We start from the raw sequence: 20699 nt of genomic DNA on the forward strand, positions 1-20699 counted from the left end.
TTCTGTCCTACTAAACAGTAATATACTTCCTATAAACACAAATTATCCAGACGATTTGATGGTCTTTATTATGGAATGTTTCAAACAAATAAAAGTAGATAAAAGAATACATTGAACTCCTCCTGTGTACCCATTATCCAATAAATTGTCAACTCCTGACCAATCTCATTTCATTTGAATCTACATCCAGGTTCCCCATTCCATGATTATTTGGAAGTTAATTCCAGATACCTTAATTTATAAATATTTCTGTGTAAGTACATTAATTTTTTTGTATCTGTACACACCGTTGTCTTTTCCCATAGACATGGCTCTTTGGTTATGAACTAACTGATACTATCATGGTCTTCTGTGATGACAAAATCATCTTTATGGCCAGCAAGAAAAAAGTGGAGTTCTTGAAACAGATTGCTAACACTAAGGGCAATGAGAATGCTAATGGAGCCCCTGCCATCACACTGCTCATACGAGAAAAGGTCAGAACTAATAAAGAAGGTGTCATAAATGTGAAAGAATGTTTAAAAGTGATAAACAGAAAAGCCTTCTAGGAATTTAAAAAATACAGGGGAAGATTTAGCTGACTGTCATTTGTTAGTCAGGAAGAAAAGAGTTCAGTAGTCCTGTCAGTTCTGCAGTAAGACAAATGGGTTATGAAATTCTGGTGAACACTAACTTTATCCATTCTTGACACTGTCAACTTGTTTGTTTTAATCTGAGTGCCTTAATTAGAACAAATAGCTTTTAAATATCCTTAAGGAAAATGAGGCATACCTCATTTCCAGTTTTTATCAAATGTACTCTTTTTTGTTATACTGCCCACTTCTCTTCTGAGAAGATTTCTTCTCAAAATGTTGTTCACCTTTGTATTTGAGTTTCTTAGCTGTTCCTGAAGAAAAAGAATAGCCTTCTCCGCTTATATGGTACTTCACTTAAGCATATAAAGATATTGAAAGAAATTTTGCGTTACCTTTTGGTGTGTTATAGTCTGCCCTAAAGAAGTAGGTAGTAGAAGGGGAAATAGAATTTATTCTTTCTGTAGTTTAGAATATTCTCTGCCTAGTACTAGTAGAACATAGATGTCTAATTCTGAAATTGAACCCCTTTTCTTCCCTGTGGCACTGATAGAATGAAAGTAATAAGAGCAGCTTTGATAAAATGATTGAAGCCATTAAAGAAAGCAAGAATGGCAAGAAGATTGGCGTGTTCAGCAAAGACAAATTCCCAGGAGAGTTCATGAAGAGCTGGAATGACTGCCTCAACAAAGAGGGCTTTGACAAAGTAAGAATACTCTTGGAAATAGGCACATTGAGAGTTGAGAAGAAAAAATTGTGAGGAGCTTCCATAACAGATAATGCAGAGAATTTGTTTTGGGAAAGCTATATATTCATTCACATTTCCATTTTTCATTCCCTTCGGCTGAGCAGTAAGGCAGTTTTCTTTCCAGTTAGGAATGAGGCATTCAGGAGAGAGTTCAGGTACTTCAGAGGGAAACTGAGGAAAATCTCTTGTCCAAAAAAAATTTTGTTTTTTTCTTTTCTTTCCTGTCTGCCTTCCTTCAGCCTTTATGGAAACCTCAAGAGAGAGGCATTTATATTTACATTTTAAATGATACATTAGTTTAATGCCTCTTAGAATACACCAGTGACCTGGTAAAGAGCTCTTTCAGATGTTTATTCAATCCAAGAAGAGGAGATTTAGATATTCTGCAGACTGCTGATGAGTAGTTTGCTGTTAAATAACCAGATATCATCACTGATAATATTTGACTTGGGGGAGAGATATTTCTTTAGCAATTCCGCATCTGCATGTTAGAAACTGTTTATCGCTTTGATTGCAGATAGACATCAGTGCAGTTGTGGCCTATACCATTGCTGTAAAGGAGGATGGAGAGCTCAATCTAATGAAGAAAGCAGCCAGCATCACCTCTGAGGTCTTCAACAAATTCTTCAAGGAAAGAGTCATGGAAATAGTCGATGCAGATGAGGTGAAAAGGGAGGGGGGCGTCTTTTTACTGTTTTAATGAAGCAGAAGTAAGTCTCTCCCATGCGGCGTTTTTTGGTGTGTGTTCGCCTTCCTTTGATACATAAGTTGGTGTGTAATTGTGCCAGCTCTCTTTCAAAATAACTATAAACCTGCACTGTAGTTTCTGGAGGTTACCCAGTATTTCACTTGAGAATTCCTTGAATAGCTGTGAATTCCACATATTCTCTAAATTTGCTTTACATGTACACCAGTATGTTAAGTGGTGCATAAACCACTTCGTAAGACTTCTATAGCATCCTATATGATATCAGGATATATGTTATCTTCAAATGGTGATATCCAAAAACCCAACACCCCTCTGCCACTCTCTAGTAAGTATTGTTTTATTTCTGGATATACTTACAGAAAGTTCGACACAGCAAACTGGCTGAGTCTGTGGAAAAGGCCATAGAAGAGAAAAAATACCTAGCCGGGGCAGACCCTTCTACTGTGGAAATGTGTTACCCTCCTATCATTCAGAGTGGTGGCAACTATAACCTCAAGTTCAGTGTGGTGAGGTAAGTAGGAGAATTTCAAAATATAACAACAACCAGAGCATTTCAGCCTTTGGCCTGTTTTTTTTCTTGGACTCATTCTGGAATTCAAAAAAGTAGGAGGAGGGGCTTCCCTGGTGGCACAGTGGTTGAGAATCTGCCTGCTAATGCAGGGGACACGGGTTCAAGCCCTGGTCTGGGAAGATCCCACATGCCGCGGAGCAACTGGGCCCATGAGCCACAGCTACTGAGCCTGTGCATCTGGAGCCTGTGCTCTGCAACAGGAGAGGCCGCGACAGTGAGAGGCCCGCGCACCGCGATGAAGAGTGGCCCCTGCTCGCTGCAACCAGAGAAAGCCCTCACACAGAAACGAAGACCCAACGCAGCCAAATAAATAAATAAAATGAATTTATTAAAAAAAAAAAAAGTAGGAGGAGAAAGAATGATCATTAGCCTGCTTTTTACATTATCTTCTTGTCTTATTCTATGCATATTTTTATTTTATTTCACAGTTACTCATTTCTTACTTGAGTATTTGATTGTAAGCATTTTCCAGATGATTTAAAATGCCGAGAAAAATGCAAAATGTTGAAAAAAAATCTTATTAGATATATCGTAATGTAATTCCCCTTCTGATTTTTAAAAAATACTGTAAAGAGGGGACTTCTCTGGTGGTCCAGTGGTAAAGAATCTGCCTTCCAATGCAGGTGATGTGGGTTCAATCCCTGGTTGGGGAACTAAGATCCCACAAGCCGCGGGGCAACTAAGCCCACGCACTACAGCTACTGAGCTCGCGCGCCTCAATGAAAGAGCTGGAGTGCTGCAACTACAGAGCCCAGTGCTCTGGACTCCGTGCGCCACAGCTACAGAGCCCACACACCCTGGATGGAGCCCATGCGCCCCAACTAGAGAGAGAAAAACCCGCACACCACAACTGGAGAGAAGCTCATGCGCCACAGCAAAGAGCCTGTGCCACAACAAAAGATCCCGCATGCCTCAACAAAGATCCAGCATGCTGCAACTAAGACACAATGCAACCAATAAATAAATAAATCCATCCATACATACATACATGCAATGATGTTATAACCATAGGTTTTAAAATAAATAAGTAAATAAAATAAAAATTAAAATACTGTAAAGAATGCTGTGTGTCCTGGTTGGTTGGAAAGGATTAATTCATGGTGAATTCATAGTGGACTGGTGGAAAGGTGATGCCTTACCATCATGCTGTTAGGTTATAATGAATAAAATTCAGTATATGTTTTACATACTTAGGATACAACAGCTTTTTACTGAATTTTTATCCTAAAAGCTTTGGCCATTAAAGTTACTCCAGAGCATTTATAAACTGATTTGTTCTTTTAAAAAAAAGTTTAGGTCATTTTTCCGCTTCAGCTTTGGGATATAGCAGGGAAAGGTAGTGATTACAGATGTGTGTGTTAGTGATACTAAGGACTTCACTAGTTTGTGTAATGAAATGCTTTCTTCCTTTGGTCTCTAGTGACAAGAATCACATGCATTTTGGGGCCATTACCTGTGCCATGGGTATTCGCTTCAAATCTTACTGCTCCAACCTTGTTCGCACTTTGATGGTTGATCCTTCTCAGGAGGTTCAAGAAAATTACAACTTTTTGCTTCAGCTTCAAGAGGAGCTGCTAAAGGAACTAAGACATGGTAAGGTGCCTTAGATAAGGTTTAGAAATCATGTAACAAAAATGTAGCATTTATGGGCGTGTTTATCCCTGAGGCTCTTGTACTGTAAATAGAATTAGATTTTACTAACCTCCAGTCATCCTAGCATTTAGTTCCTCAGTGTACTTTTATGCATGGGTGGTTATTGTGGTATTATACTGTTGCTTAAAAAAACCTCTGACTGGTTAGGCCTCTGTGTCCAGATCTTCATAAAATACTCTGGCCTTATTACTTTTCTTGAGAAACTTCTGAGAAGTAGTATCTCTCCCAGCAGGCTGTGTAATATTAATCCTATATTGAATGGATACCCGGAATCTTAGTTTGAGAGATCTAATAGCAGCCCTGCTAAGCAAGCAGCTGCCTACCTCAAGAGCAAAGCACTTGACACTCTTTTGCCTTGAGACTTTTCACTCCCCGATGGCTAAATGGGCCTTCATGTTTACCACCTTCAAACTACTTCGTAAGCCCGCTCATGTTTTGCAGAGCTTCCAGGCACCATTCCCCCATGATACCTCAAGTCGATCTTGAGAAATCCAATTAGAGGTCATAGTCCTAGGTAGTTTAATAATAAAAACCCCTCTGAGGCTACCATATCTGGCTTGAAATATGTATTCATATCCTAGACCCTGAAAAATTAAGTCCAGAGTTCTTCCAGCAGTAATTCACCCATTTAGTAGTCGTGTTTTTCAAAATGTATAATAAGTTTAATGTGATACCTTTTATCAACTCTTGAATTATTTCAATGAAACCAACTGGGGTTCCACAGTCCCACTGGAGTGATTCTAAAAAACAGTGTAATTAAAGAATGACCAGGCAGATTGTTTTTTAAAATGCACATTTCTAAGTCCTACCACTCCTGCAACTGTATTCCTTATTTTATGCTTTGAGAAACCCTGCTTTATGAAATATTTACTTATTTATTTATCTATCTATTTGTTTATTTATGGCTGCATTGGGTCTTTCTTGCTGCACGCAGGCTTCCTCTAATTGCAGCAAGTGGGGGCTACTCTTCGTTGCAGTGTGGGGGCTTCTCACTGCAGTGGCTTCTCTTGTTGCAGAGCACGGGCTCTAGGCGCGTGGGCTTCAGTAGTTGTGGCTTACGGGCTCTAGAGTGCAGATTCAGTAGTTGTGGCGCATGGGCTTAGTTGCTCCGTGGCATGTGGGATCTTCCCAGACCAGGGCTGGAACCCGTGTCCCCTGGATTGACAGGCGGATTCTTAACCACTGTGCCACCAGGGAAGTCCCTAGTGGACTTAATAGGTGAAAAAAATGTTGATTAAAAAAATGTGATTTGGGGCTTTTTTTTTTCTGAAAGATGCTTTAATGTCCCCTGTCTGTCTCATTAGGTGTGAAGATATGTGATGTATATAATGCTGTCATGGATGTGGTTAAAAAGCAGAAGCCAGAGCTGCTGAACAGAATTACCAAAAACCTTGGGTAAGATGCTATGATATACACTGTCACTCTGAGTCAATTTTCGTGACTGGCAGTCAGGCAGAATATTCTTAGATGATTCAACCAATATTTATGGACTATTAAACTTAACTGTGTGCCAGACACATTGTGTTATCAGAGAATGTGAGAAATGCTTGAGTTCTACTCCCAGGGATAGGGTGGAGATTTTTCCAGACCAATGTAGTAGATGCCAGTAGTGTTCCAGCCTTAAATTACAAATGTGAGGAGACATTACATACTATATTTCCTTTCTTAGAACACCTCAGCTCATATTTGCAAATTAAGTACTCTGAGATATCCTACTATTTAAATTCTTTTTTCAATTTTTATTTTATCCAGTGTTTCTCAAATGTATTTGACCACTGAACACCTAGAAATACCTAATAACATCTTACAGAACCAAAGACATTTGAGAAACAAAAGCTCTAGGCAGTCTCCTTAGATGGAAGCTAGTTGGGGTATATAGTTTATTTCTGTCCTTCTCTGATGGACAAGAGGAAATATATTGACCTATACCAAGTCTTGGCCTAGGTGACTTAATGAAGCCAGTTATCACATTCTACTAAATATAATAAGTGTTATATACAGTACTTAATTAGAAAGTCATTTTCAACATATTAACCCAAAGACTGTCCTCAGATCTTCTTTAACTGACTGATCATCAGGGGCAAATCACTCAGCATGTTTGCTTGCCTTATCTTGAAAATTGAAATAGTATATATTGTACTTGACTCAGGTTAGAGATCTTTTAGCCTATTGCTAAAGTTTCTCTTCATTCCTTTTTTAGGTTTGGAATGGGCATTGAATTCCGTGAAGGCTCTTTAGTAATTAATAGTAAAAATCAGTACAAACTGAAGAAAGGTGAGTTTTACATGCATGCAATAGAAAAATAACTTTTTTGAAACTTTTCTTTTTGCTTTGTCTCCCTCTATTCTGTATAAAATCACACTTCTCCATCCTTTCACAGTCATTGACTCATTCCTGTTTTGCTCTTTTAGGAATGGTTTTCAGCATCAATTTGGGATTCTCAGACCTGACTAACAAGGAAGGGAAGAAACCAGAAGAGAAAACCTATGCCCTATTCATTGGTGACACAGTGCTTGTGGATGAGGTATGTATTGCTTCTTCCACTTTGAGTGGTCATGAACTGACTTTGGAAGCGCATTTTTACCCTATGGTTCCCCCCTCCTTTTTTTTAATTGAAGTATAGTTGATTTATAATATTATGTTAGTATCAGATGTACAGCAAAGTATTCAGTTATATATTTTTTTCAGATTATTTTCCATTACAAATTATTATAAGATACTGCATATAGTTCCCTGTGCTACATAGTAAATCCTTATTTACTCTTGTTTATTGCTTATCTATTTTATGTGGGTTTTTTGTTTTTATATTTGTTAAATGCTAGCTAAGGGGAAGGAGAGATCCCTATGATAGCCTAATACAGCTAGGGATAGAGATTGTTTAAGCCAAACCCTTTATTACATTGTGGCTTGAACTTCGATTATGATAATGTCAGGAACTGATTCTGATAATGGAACTGATTTTTTTAGTAATGGCTTTATTGAGCTACAGTTTACATACCATACAATTAAAGTGTACAATTTAGTGATTTTTAGTATATTCACAGTTACGCAACTATCACCACAGTCTAACTTTAGAACATTTTCATCACCTCAGAAACCCTGTGTGCATTAGCAGTCACTCCCCACTTCCCTCTCAGGCCTAGGCACTGACTTTCTATCTCTAAGGATTTGCCTTTTCTGGATATTTGGGGTCTTTTTTGACCGGTTTCTTTCACTTAGCAGGAACTGATTCTTAATAATAGCAAATATTTAAGTGCTCTTATTATAAGCTAAGCATGTTTATGCATTAATTTATTGAATCCTTATAATAACCCTGTGAAGTAAATATTCTTATCCAAGTATGCAGATAAAGAAACTGAGGCACAGAAGTATAAGTAACTTTTCTAATGTCACAGAGCTGGAAAGTGCTTGAGCCAGGTTTCAAATCAAGCCTGTATTCTTAATCATGATCCCAGCGTTGCCTCCCAAATTGTAGTTCCTGATGTGCGTTTCGGAAGATAACTGGTTTTATTTGTTGTCAAAGATTTTTTAGTACCAGAAGGTTCAAAGCATGGCCCAGCTATTTACTGGGTTTGAAAGTGAAAGTGTTTCACTTAAATGCTCTTACAGATGTCTAACTTCCTACTTGTATTCCAGGATGGCCCGGCTACCATTCTCACTTCTGTGAAGAAGAAAGTGAAGAACGTGGGGATTTTTCTAAAGGTAGGAAGAAGATAAATGAGTGGTGTAGGAAGTTTGATACAGTGAAGAAGATAAACAATATTGGCTAAAATAATTAAGACCTGAATTTCTGATTATGATTTTTTTCCCCCATAGAATGAGGATGAGGAAGAAGAGGAAGAGGAGAAAGATGAGGCTGAGGACCTGTTGGGAAGAGGTTCCCGAGCAGCATTACTTACAGAAAGAACACGAGTAAGTTTACTGTATTAAGTTTACTGTATTACTTTGATGGTTCACAGGTTTTGATAACTTGGGTTTTCCCTTCTCCAGAATGAGATGACTGCAGAAGAAAAGCGAAGAGCACATCAAAAAGAACTGGCAGCTCAACTCAATGAGGAAGCAAAGAGGCGATTGACTGAACAGAAAGGGGAACAGCAGATTCAGAAGTAAGAGTTTGCATGGAGTTGTAAGATTGTTTTAGGGTTATATGTGTTGTGCAGAAATTTCTCAAAAACATCTTATTCCCACTCCAGAGCTCGTAAATCTAATGTGTCCTATAAAAACCCGTCTTTGATGCCTAAGGAACCACATATTCGGGAAATGAAGATCTACATTGATAAGAAATATGAGACTGTAATAATGCCTGTGTTTGGCATTGCGACACCTTTTCACATTGCCACAATAAAGGTACTAACTTTGAATCAAGCTCCATCCAAACAGTGTCTTAAAATAGATGACTCTCCTGCTTATCATAGATGACTGTCTTGTCTGCATTGTCTCTCACATTCTGCTCCTTCTGACGCTACCTTTCTCGCATTACTGACTTTCCCCCATCCCTAATCTCCTGCTGTCATTTTTCTTCCTTTCCAGTTTGCACTTTGGAGAAAGTTAAATGATCTAGTCTAGAAACATAATTTGCCTGTTTCTCTTTGAACTTTGAGAATTTTTTAACCTTTTTTCATAAATGTGGCACAGAGAAAGAGCTTTGAGAACTCAGTGATTCTTTTGGAAACACACATTTGGTCATATAAAAAAATAGGCTAAATATGTAGTTTATTAGTTTTAGATTAAGGATTACAAGCTAGGTTTAGCAGCTTGTAACTACTAACTTAATTTTAGCATCTCTATAGCTACTGATCTTTATCTAGGAAAGAAATCTGTTTGTTTATTTTGCTAATGCTTTTCCTTTCTTTGAACAGAATATAAGTATGTCTGTGGAAGGAGATTATACTTACTTGCGAATCAACTTCTATTGTCCAGGCAGTGCTCTGGGCAGGAATGAGGGCAACATCTTTCCTAACCCAGAAGCCACTTTTGTCAAGGAAATGTGAGTTCCCAGGAAAACAACCATCCCCAAATGCCTGTTGGCAGAAGTGCTACCCTCGGAAACATTTCGTTCTCTGTGCTGTGTTCTCCCCCATTCTAGTGAATGGCAGCACCTTCCTCAGTGGCACTTGATTAGGTTCACCTTGCTAACTTTGTACTGTTTTGAGGATGGAACCTAATTTAAATCCTCGTGAAGATATTTTATCCTCACTATATACATATTTGGTGATAAAATCTCAAATGTGTGCCACATTGGAGTCTATTCATTCTTGAGGTGGAATAGGATAATTTGGAGACGTTTATGCTGGATTTGAAATATATGTGTGTTTCCCCCACCCAATGGATTAGTCATTTATAATACTCTCTGTTTAAGAGAGAAAAAAGGGAGGTTTTTTCAGTTTTCCAGACATTGTTTCACCAGTCAGTAGTACCTTTTTCTCCTAAAAGATAATTAAACCAGTTATAAAACATAATAATGGGTTCAGGTTACCTGGCGTAATAAAGAAACTCACATAAGTGCTTCCCCTTTTCTGCAGTACATACCGAGCTTCAAATATGAAGGCACCTGGAGAACAGACAGTACCAGCCTTGAACCTTCAGAATGCTTTCCGAATTATAAAAGAAGTGCAGAAGCGTTACAAGACTCGGGAAGCAGAAGAAAAAGAGAAAGAGGTGAACCTGAACACCAACAAAGCACCTTCGTGCAAAAGGACACATGTGGGTTTTGGGGACATGGAAAGATACGTGAAAATTCACATTGATTTTCATTCTGTTTAGGGCATCGTGAAACAAGACTCACTGGTGATCAATCTAAACCGGAGTAATCCCAAACTGAAAGATCTGTACATTCGCCCGAATATTGCCCAAAAGAGGATGCAAGGCTCACTGGAGGCCCATGTCAATGGTATGGATGATGTCTCATGTGCCTGGGCTTTGTCTTCAGGGGCACATTTGTAGGAATGACAGATCAGATAATATAGTAGGACAAGGAAGTGCTTGGAGGAATCTACTTTGACATCGCTGTGTGGCCAGAAGGAAAGGAAAGCTCTGTACCTTATTGGCATTTCCTCTGACCCTGTTCAAATCAGCCAGAAAAGATTCAGTACCTTCTGGCCTAACCTGATGATGTTCCTGATACTTAGTTGCTTCCTTTCTTCCCTCCCCCCGAGGTTTTCGCTTCACGTCTGTCCGAGGAGACAAAGTGGATATTCTATACAATAACATCAAGCATGCTTTGTTCCAGCCGTGTGATGGGGAAATGATTATTGTCTTGCACTTTCACCTCAAGGTATATCTTTTTATCAGCTAGCTGTGAGCTCTTGGGCAAGATCTTTCTATCTCCCTCTTTCCCTTGAAATAGTGATGAAAAATATCACCTATTGCATAAGATCATCAGGAGGATTGAATCAAATAATGCTTATAAAGTCCACAGTGCCTGACATCTAGAAGGTGCTAAGCGTGTTTGTTCCTTTGGTGTGATATATAATGACCTCCAAAACGTATAAGGTCTTCTCCAAATTCCTGTTTCTGAAAATTTTTCTTTAGACAATTTATTACCAACATAATCTTTTAAAAATTTATACTCTTTCATATTCCCAGATGTCATTATTGATGATGACACCAGGGATGGTTTAACTGTTTTTACATAAATGCTGTGGTGTCCAGTGTAGATGTTTTAATATTTTCATGTTTTGTTGTTATCTTGCTTGTCTGTTGTGTAGACTTCTTTGTGGAAGAAGTCTTCTGACTTCTTTCTTGTTCTTTCCGCTTTGTGCCCTCAGAATGCCATCATGTTTGGGAAGAAGCGGCACACAGATGTGCAGTTCTACACAGAAGTGGGGGAGATCACCACAGACTTGGGGAAACATCAGCATATGCATGACCGAGATGACCTCTATGCTGAGCAGGTGAAATTTGGTTTTGCAGGGGAGTGAGGTAGGATGCAGTCCAGATCTGAGTTCAGTAATTGTTATATTTTATAAACAACACCTGAAACTATCTGCAGAACTTTCTCAAGTATCTGCTGGCATGGTGTAGTGCTATGGCTTATGGATTAGACTTCAGTTGCAGGCTCAGCTCTACAGTTAATGTTATGGTGACCTGGAATAAAGTATCTGTGCTAGTATCATAGTTATCAGAATTAAGGACTACAAAAGCACTTCATGCGTTTTGAAGGGATTACTATTAACAAGTAAAGGATAACTGTAGTTAATTCGTAATTTTTTCTTCTGCAGATGGAACGAGAAATGAGGCACAAACTGAAAACAGCCTTTAAAAATTTCATTGAGAAAGTAGAGGCTCTAACTAAGGAGGAACTGGAATTTGAAGTGCCTTTTAGGGACTTGGGGTAATGTATCTCCTCCTCTTTTCGGCCTTTAGAAAAATTAGTTATTCTTCCTTTAATAATAATTTAACATGACATATCATGTCCTTTTTCCTATGGACATCCATTCCTTCTTGGAAATGTTTAAGGGCTGGGGTGAATGGCTAAGACTGAGAGGCTCCCTCTGGAAATGAGTTTCCAGCAAGCATGCTGGAGTTGTGTTTGGAATGGGAAAAGGAAAGAAGCCTGTTGTGGCAGCAGCAGTTTCTCTTGCAATGAGCCCCATCTTAGGTGAGTTTCTTGCTGTCTTTCAGATTCAATGGCGCTCCCTATAGGAGTACCTGCCTCCTCCAGCCCACTAGTAGTGCGCTGGTAAATGCTACAGAGTGGGTGAGTATTTCTGACCTCTTTTTAGGAAAACAAGTGTTAGAGAAAAGAAAGCAAGAGGGTAGACATTTTGAAACCTAGGTCCTTATTTCTTTGGATTTTCATTTTTGATACTTATCTTAGGTATAAAACTTACTGAACAAATGATTCTTTAAAAGTCTCTTTAGTTTTTAAAGATAGTTTCTTTACATAATTTCCTTAAATATATTCTCCTTGAGGAAAGATTTTGATCTTGCAGATCCTTTTACTGGGGCTTCTTGGTATCTTGTATTTAGTCTTTGCCCCCCAAAACAAACAAAAAAACAGTTTAGTTATCCTTTGTGTAGTGATTTTTAGATCCTGAAAGTATTTGAAAATGCTAGTGCTTTGTGGGAAGTATTTTTATGAAAATAATCCTGTTCTTTCCTGACAGCCACCTTTTGTGGTGACGTTGGATGAAGTGGAGCTGATTCACTTTGAGCGAGTCCAGTTTCACCTGAAGAACTTTGACATGGTAATCGTCTACAAGGACTACAGCAAGAAAGTGACAATGATCAATGCCATTCCTGTTGCCTCTCTTGACCCCATCAAGGAATGGTTGAAGTAAGTAGACCTGCCAGCAATCTCCCACTTAGCCCATGAACATTGTACCATAGAATATGAGTGTGGTATGTCATACATAAAATCTGCTGGTGTACTTAGTGAAACTGCCTTTGGGTTGTTATCAGCCAGGACTCGAAAATTTGGGATCTGTTAGACAGAGCCACTTTTTCCTGAATACCCAACAGTAGTTTATGGATGTAGGAGAAACAAAATCTAAGATCTTTTTTGATTCTACTTGATGGGTATATAAAAAGATCCATACACGTGTGTAATAATTTATTTACAAAAAGTGGGGGATATTTCTTTCTAGTTCTCTCCTTTTTCTAAAAGATGAGAGAATATATTTTTATTTTAGCCTTTGACATTCATATACTGACACTTCAGCTAAAAGAATTCCTCATAGAAGTACCGGAACCCCGATAAAAAGGGAGACATCACTACATAGGTAAAGGGTGAGGCATGTGTAGCCATGAGTGTAGATTGCTCTGCCCTCCTTCCCCCTCCACTTACCTGTGAAGGGGAGGCACTATAAATATAAATCTCCTCTTAAGAAATGGGTTGAGAGCGCTTAGAAATAGGCTGTGAGAAAGATACAAGTTTATAGTTAATATGAGGATTTTCCTAAGAAACATATGCAGGTAAGTGATATGGTATCACAAATATTTAATAAGTTTGTGTGACTTTTTAAAATCAGCTTTATTGAGGTACAATTTACATGTAATAAAATTCTTCAATTTAAGTATATGATTTGATGTGTTTCAACAAACGTGTACAGTCTTGTATCTACCATCATAATCAGGATATAGAATATTTCCTTTGCTCACGGAAGTTCCTCATACCCCTTTATAATAGTCATTCCCCTCCCTTCAGCCGTCACTGGTTTCTGCCACTATGTATTTTGCTTCATCTAGAATTTCACATAAATGGAATTGTACAAGTATGTAATCTTTTGTATCTTTCATCCTTCACTTGGCATAATGCTCTTGAAATTGATTCAAGTTGTTCTGCACATCATTACTATATTCCTTTTTATTACTGAATAGTATTCCACTGTATGGAGAGTCCATACTTTATTTACCCATCTACCAGTTAATAGATGTTTGGGTTGTTTCCCGTTGGGGGTCTTATGAATAGCTGCTATAAGTGTTATGTACAGGTCTTTGTATAGACATATGTTTTCATTTCTCTTGGATAAATGACCTAAGAGTGGGATTGCTGTGTCATATGTTTTATGGTTAAGTGTATGTTTAACTTGATGAGAAGCTACCAAATCCTTTGCCAGAGTGGCTGGAAAACCTGCAGCATGTGAGAGTTATAGTCGCTCCACATCCTCACCAATACCTGGTGTTGTCAGTCTTTTCCGTATTAGCCATTGTGGTGGGTGGCTGTCTTATTGTGGTTCCAGCTTGCATTTCCAAGATTACTGATGATTTTTAGCATTTTATGCTTATGTGTACTTTTAATAAAGTATATTCATGTTTTTTGCCCATGTTAAAAATCACATTGCTTGTCTTATTACTGAGTTTTAAGAATTTTTTAGGCTGGATATAAGTCCCTCATCGAATAGAGAGGGTTTGCATATATTTTCTTCCAGTAGTTTCTATGCCTTCTCATTTTCTTAAGATGTCTTTTAAAGACCAAAAGTGTAAATTTTTCATGAAATATGTTTGATCAACTTTTTTCTCTTATAATTTCTGCTCTTTATGTCTTATCTAATAAATTTTGCCTAACCCAAAGTCATAAAAATTTTCTATTCTCTTCTAGAGTTCCATAGATTTAGGTCTTATATTTAGGTCTGTGATCCATTTTGAGTTATTTTTTTCTTTACTGTGGTGTAAGAATCAAGATTCATACTTTGCATATATGTAGCCAGTTATTCTAGTTATCATTTGTTGGAAAGGTTATCCCTTACCCATTGATTTACCTTGGCATCTTTGTTTGGGAAAAAAAAAAGAATATGTAGGAGAGGGTCTAATTCTGTATTGTATTCTGTTCCATTGGTTTATGTGTCCTTACACTGATACTGTACTGTCGTGAATATTGTAGCTTTATAGTAAATCCTGAAATCAGGTAGTGTAAGTCTTCCCACCTAGCTCCTTTTCAAAGTTGGCTATTATTATTTTGGCTATTCTACATAAATTCTAGAATCAACTTGTATCTTTCAACCAACTGGTTTATTTTGTCTAAGTTTATCAATTCTAGTATTTGTGCAATCATATATCCCCTTTCATTCCTAATATTGATAATTTCCTCTTTTTAGTCTGGTTAGAGGTTTATCAATTTTTTTTTTGATTTTTTTTTTTTTCCCCATCATTATGAAATGTCTTTTCTTATTTCTGGTAACATTCCTCGTTTTGAAATCTATGCAGTGTGATATTACTATAGACTTCTAGCTTTATTTTGGTTAGAGTTTGTATGGTGTGTCTTTTTTTCTGTCCTTATACTTTTAACTTACATTACTTTATACTTAAAGTGATTTACTTGGAGACACCATATATTTGGGTCTTACTTTTTTTAATCCATTCTGAGAATGTCTACCTTTTAATGGGATGGCTAAAAACAGGCCATTTACATTTAATATAATTATTAGCATGGCTGGGTTTAAATCTGCCATCTTTTTTTTTTTTTAAAGAAGGTCAATTTATCTACCTACCTACCTACCTGCTTTGGGTCTTAGTTGCTGCACTCCGGATCTTCATTGCAGCATCTTCGTTGCGGCATGCGGGACTTTTGTTGCAGCATGTGGGCTTCTCTTTAGTTGTGGTGCACGGGCTCAGTAGTTGTGGCATGCAGCCTCAGTAGTTGCAGTGCACTGGCTTAGTTGCTCCACAGCATGTGGGATCTTAGTTCCCTGACCAGGGATCGAACCTGCATCCCCTGCATTGGAAGGTGGATTCTTAACCACTGGACCACCAGTAAATGTACCATCTTGCTATTTGTTTTCCCATCTGTTCTTGTTGCTTTTCTTCTCTTTTTATGCCTTCTTTTAGATTAATTTTATGATTTTTTTTAAAGATTTTTTTGATGTGGACCAATTTTAAAGTCTTTATTGAACTTGTTACAGTATTGCTTCTGTTTTATGTTTTGGTTTTTTGGCTGCACGGCATGTGGGGTCTTAGCTCCCTGACCAGGGATGGAACCCGTACCTCCTGCATTGGAAGGTGAAGTCTTAACCACTGGATCGCCAGGAGTTGTCCCTAGATTAATTTTATGATTCTTTATGATTATCTTCCTAGTTCGCTGATTAGCTCTACAAATCTTTGTTTTACTTTTATAATGATCACTGTAAGGTTTACATATACATCTTTAACTTATCACAGTCTGCATTCAGATAATATACCATGTCTGTTAGAAGGTTGTTATGCTTCCATTTCTCTACTTCTATCCTTTCTGCTATTATTAATCATCCATTTTACTTCTAATATACTGTGAATTCCACAATTTATTGTTATTATTTTAGCTTCTAAACAGCTATCCTTTAATTTACAAAATGAGTAGGGGAAAGTCTTTTATATTTACTCACATATTTACCATTCCTGATGCTGTTCATTCCATTGTGTAGTTCCACAGGGATTTTTTAGTCCTGTGCTGCTTTTTATGCAATGTTTGAAAAGTGTTGTTACATATTTTGTTTGGTTTTCTGGTTGTTTAAGGTGCAAACGTAAATCTAGTCCTTGGCACTCCCATCATGGCTAGAAGCAGAAGTTTCAGTGTTTATGATTGTGCCCATAATGGCTTGATGCTAGTCTTTCAGACAGGTTTTATGCTGAAGGTTTCTTGTTGTGGTCCTTACTATTATTGTTTTTTGGTTTTCTTTTCTCTTCTTTCCCACCCACTTTGATTCTGTGCTCCTCAGTAGACGTGAATAAATGTCATTAGAGCATTTCTTAACACAAGGCACTTTAAATACTAAAAAAAGGTGCTCTCTCGTGAGGGCTAGTGCTCTGGGAGACCAAACATCAGATGTTTGGGTACGTTGTGGTGGCACAGCGCAAAGAATACCTGCTCCCAAGTATGCAAAGGGTATCTGCTCTTTAGAGATGCTAATGACCAGGATGACACGGGATGTTCTCACAAAGTATAGAGGATTGATTTTGACTTTATAATGTTATTTTTCCCAGTTCTTGTGACCTGAAGTACACAGAAGGAGTACAGTCCCTCAACTGGACTAAAATTATGAAGACCATTGTTGATGACCCTGAGGGCTTCTTTGAACAAGGTGGCTGGTCTTTTCTGGAACCTGAGGGTGAGGTGCGTGAGTGTGGGGTTTCTCTTCTGGTACATAGTGTTGCCCATTATCATTTGGGCGGTTAGGAGAATGCCATATAAGTAGTACGTAAGGGACCAGATCAAACGGGAGAAGCTCTGAATACAACTTGGTATTGTTGTTTGTCCAAGTTAGTTTTACAGGTAAATGATAAATTAATTGGGCATCGGTAGCCACTGACAAGATTTGAGATTACAAAAACTGTTCCTTCAAAGAATTTCTTAGTATTGGGAGAAAATTCTTCAGGTAATCTTGCAAAAATTGTTTTCTAAAAAATTGCCCTCCTACCTCTGTATAGTGCATTATTACCAAGAGTATGTCTGTGGTTAATTTTCCTGGGTAAAGAAGGATGAAGTGACTCTAAGAAATATGAATGAGATATTTAGGGTATCTAGTGATTGTACCTTATATTAATTTTAATTAAGTCTTTGTATCTCTTGGTCACTCAGGGGTTTGGGTGTTTTTGTTTCATTTTTTCATGTAAGATAGAAATAATGCTGGTGTGCTAAGTGGGTTGAATTAATTCATTAAGTTAATAAAGTAAGTGTTTAAAAAAAAAAAAGGAAAACACCCAGTGTACAGTATTATGCTCTCTCTAATTCACCAGGGGAGTGATGCTGAGGAAGGGGATTCTGAGTCTGAAATCGAAGATGAGACTTTTAATCCTTCAGAGGATGACTATGAAGAAGAGGAGGAGGACAGTGATGAAGATTATTCATCAGAAGCTGAAGAATCAGGTTAGTCTTCGTAGGAAAAAGTGTTCATGACTTCTTAACCTAATGTCATTTCTGGAGGCTTTAGAAGGGAAGAATTTTATCATTCCATTTTCCATTCCTGTCTAATAAATAATGTTTAATCAATGTTATTGCAGATTATTCCAAGGAATCATTGGGCAGTGAAGAAGAGAGTGGAAAGGATTGGGATGAACTGGAGGAAGAAGCCCGAAAAGGTAGATTTGTTGTTGTTGTTTTATTTTTTTGAGGCACAGGTTTCAATATTTTTTGCCGAATAAGAGTAACGTAAGAACAATATAAAACTGATGTGGAGCCACAGCTACAACTTCATTGACCAGAGACGAAAATGAGGTCTGGAGTGTGTCCGTGCTCTCCAGGTGGCACAACTCCGCCGACTTGGATGCTTTTTTCATCTGCTCAACCCCCCCGGTGGGCCCTTAGCCATGATAGTCTTGTAAGGCTCCAAAATTAGGCTGTTTGGTCTCCAAATCTAAGTCCTATAATAGTCTAGCTTTCTGGGCCTCTTCCAGGTTAGGAATGTTTTTGTAGTACTAGTTTTAATTACTCTGAAACCAAATGCCAAATGTAAAGGAAAGTTGAAAAGGAAAGTACTGTACTGTATCCCAAGCATTGTGATAAGTCCTTTGCATAGATTACCTTTAATCCTAAAACAGTTTTCCATTTTATAAGTAAACCAAGGCTCAGAAAGGTTAAGTACTTGCCCAAGATTACACAACTAGTAAGCAGCTGAGTAAAGATTAAAACTGACTCCAAAGTACCTTCTCTGTATTATTTCATGCTGTGTCCAACAGTGTTAGATACCTAAAGCTAACGTCTAGCTAACTAGTGCCACGTTCTTCTGTTTAGCCGACCGTGAAAGTCGCTATGAGGAGGAAGAGGAACAGAGTCGCAGTATGAGCCGGAAGAGGAAGGCATCTGTGCACAGTTCAGGCCGAGGCTCTAACCGAGGTTCCAGACACAGCTCTGCGCCTCCCAAGAAAAAGAGGAAGTAACTTCGGAACTTTGGCCCTCAGCTCCATTCTTCCTTCAGCCAATCCCTGAAAATTTTACATGACATAGAAACTGTATTTTTCCTTTTTTTCTTTTGAAGTTTTGCCATTTGTGTTTATGGGTTTAGGGGGCCATTTGTGCGGACCAATCTACTTGGGGAATTCCAGGCCCACCAGGACACGTGCCAATGGCCCCATCCAGATGGCAAGGGAGGAGGTGTTCTTGAAGAAGGGCAGAGGCTTCCGCTGTTAATAAATACCGTTTTGTTCCTCTCTCTTCCTGTCACCTTCTGCCAGGACATCGTTGGCTTCTGACATCTTATTCTTTGATGTCTCAAAGCCGTATTTCCAAGACATTGGTACAAGGTCCCCCTTAACTACCTGTACCATGGTTCTTGACCAGCAGATTCAATCCTCCATCCTACCCTACTGCCATGATCTTCCTCACATCTCTTTAAGTTCCATCTTTGCAGTACTCAAGAAAAGGTTCTTGGAATTTGCTAATGGTGTAAACCATACAACTTGAGCTAGTGAGTCTGATCAGGCTGGTACCTCCATCTGAGTTCTCCTGCTTTCTTGCCTCATGCAGATTCTGAGGTATTTCTGCTGCCTTGGAAGACATAAGAAGCAGTGATACTCCCTGGCTTGGTTTCATCTTCTTTACAAATTCACACATGGTACAATGGTAGAAGCAGAATTACCACTGTTTTTTTTTTTTTTCTGATATATGAGGAAAAATGGCTGTGTCTCATGTACTGCTTCTAGTGAAAATCTAGAAGGAGGCTCGAAGGAGTCAACATTTAGATCTGGAAGGGGTAAGTCGTGCCTTGGGCCTAGAATACCCTGACGAGAAAAGAGAAGAGGAAGAGAGGCCACATCTACAACACAGCCTCTCGTCACTGCTGCTCCTTGTTTTTACTTGTCTCGCATTGTCCTGTATTTATCACAATTTCTGTTGAACAGCTTTTTAAGTATTTGGGGAGTTTATCTTGCCATCCTCTCCCTCCTGGTTCTCTCTGCACCCACCTGTCCCACTGCAGTTCCTTCTGTGTTCTGTGACTTTAAGAGAAGAGGGGGGGAGGGGTCTCGGATTTTGTTTGTTTGTTTGTTATTTTCTCCTTAGCAGTAGGACTTGATATTTTCAATTTTGGAAGAACTAAGAGATAATAAACTGTGGGTTTTTTTTGTTGTTGTTGTTGTTTTGTTTTTGTAAATTCACCTTCTGTGACAGTTCTTTTGCAGTTCCTGAAAGCAAGCCTGCTTCTCGCCTGGAAAAGTACCAAGCCATTAGAGAATAATTTCCTTAATCCAGCTAATATCTCAGAAAGAAACTTTCATCATTCTAAGCTTTCATCATTAGCTTGAGACATCATAGTAAACCAAATTCATGGTAGAACAAGTTGCTTTATAAGAGACTTTTTACTATGGTTCCCTCAGGGTTTAGAATGGAATAGCACTTGCCCATCACAGAAACACATCTTCAGTCATCTCCTTGTAAATAGCATGGAGGGCGGCAGCAGCTTGAAGGGACACCTTCAGCCTTCCTATGGGGGTAGCCTGATCTTCAGGGCTAACAACTGTTGGGAAAGGAAAAAGAAACATGTCAGACAGCAGTGTCATTCATTGAAAAACAAACACTTAAATACCTGGTATTTTCCACATTAAGTGCTGGGGATACTAAATAAAGTTATACCTCATATTTTAGTGGGACTCAGTCTGCTGGAAGACGATGGAAAACACACAGTCATTACAGTATAGTATGGTAGGTGTTGTGATGAAAACTCTAGGTGCTTTGGGAACACATAGAAGTGGCACCAATCCAGAATGCAGAATCGGAAAAGGCTTTCTGGAGACAATCCATTAGTCTTCAAAAAGTAAAAGATATTCTAAGCACGTACAGCATGTGCCAAGATAGGAGGACAAGTTTGGAAAACTGTAAGAAATGGCAGAAATGAAGCTGTACTGATAAGCAGGAGCCAGAGCACAAGCCATTTGTCTTGTAAGGAATGTGGTTTTTAACTGAAGGGGTTAGAAATTACAGTTTTTTAATTGGGTTCTAGAAAAGTGGGTCCATTCTTTGGGGAATATATTCCAAGGGGGCACAAGTAGATCAGGGAAGGTAGTCATGAGGCTGTTGAGTGAGTAATTCAGGAGAGA

The 20699-nt window shown here is 38.4% G+C and overlaps 2 protein-coding genes across 4 annotated transcripts in view; one reads left to right on the forward strand and one right to left on the reverse strand.

The window, feature by feature from the left end:
* SUPT16H (SPT16 homolog, facilitates chromatin remodeling subunit) overlaps window positions 1-19731 on the forward strand; it is a 33441-nt gene extending 13710 nt beyond the window's left edge. Inside the window, exons 3-26 of the mRNA XM_019935150.3 lie at window positions 306-476; window positions 1126-1278; window positions 1838-1984; window positions 2389-2540; window positions 4021-4193; window positions 5558-5648; window positions 6454-6527; window positions 6665-6777; window positions 7890-7955; window positions 8070-8165; window positions 8244-8359; window positions 8447-8600; window positions 9113-9240; window positions 9776-9911; window positions 10017-10143; window positions 10409-10527; window positions 11021-11146; window positions 11474-11586; window positions 11877-11952; window positions 12362-12531; window positions 16653-16782; window positions 17406-17535; window positions 17670-17747; window positions 18400-19731. Of these exons, the coding sequence (XP_019790709.1) occupies window positions 306-476; window positions 1126-1278; window positions 1838-1984; window positions 2389-2540; window positions 4021-4193; window positions 5558-5648; window positions 6454-6527; window positions 6665-6777; window positions 7890-7955; window positions 8070-8165; window positions 8244-8359; window positions 8447-8600; window positions 9113-9240; window positions 9776-9911; window positions 10017-10143; window positions 10409-10527; window positions 11021-11146; window positions 11474-11586; window positions 11877-11952; window positions 12362-12531; window positions 16653-16782; window positions 17406-17535; window positions 17670-17747; window positions 18400-18545 (2985 nt within the window). The 3' untranslated portion in view covers window positions 18546-19731. The remainder of the gene's footprint in view (window positions 1-305; window positions 477-1125; window positions 1279-1837; window positions 1985-2388; window positions 2541-4020; window positions 4194-5557; window positions 5649-6453; window positions 6528-6664; window positions 6778-7889; window positions 7956-8069; window positions 8166-8243; window positions 8360-8446; window positions 8601-9112; window positions 9241-9775; window positions 9912-10016; window positions 10144-10408; window positions 10528-11020; window positions 11147-11473; window positions 11587-11876; window positions 11953-12361; window positions 12532-16652; window positions 16783-17405; window positions 17536-17669; window positions 17748-18399) is intronic.
* RPGRIP1 (RPGR interacting protein 1) overlaps window positions 18621-20699 on the reverse strand; it is a 48506-nt gene continuing 46427 nt past the window's right edge. For all 3 annotated transcript variants that reach the window (XM_033851376.2, XM_033851375.2, XM_033851379.2), the window contains one exon: window positions 18621-20119. In XM_033851376.2, coding sequence (XP_033707267.1) covers window positions 20007-20119 — 113 coding nt within the window. In that variant the 3' untranslated portion in view covers window positions 18621-20006. The remainder of the gene's footprint in view (window positions 20120-20699) is intronic.

This window comes from Tursiops truncatus, chromosome 2 (genome assembly GCF_011762595.2).
Source record: "Tursiops truncatus isolate mTurTru1 chromosome 2, mTurTru1.mat.Y, whole genome shotgun sequence".
NCBI lineage: Eukaryota > Metazoa > Chordata > Mammalia > Artiodactyla > Delphinidae > Tursiops > Tursiops truncatus.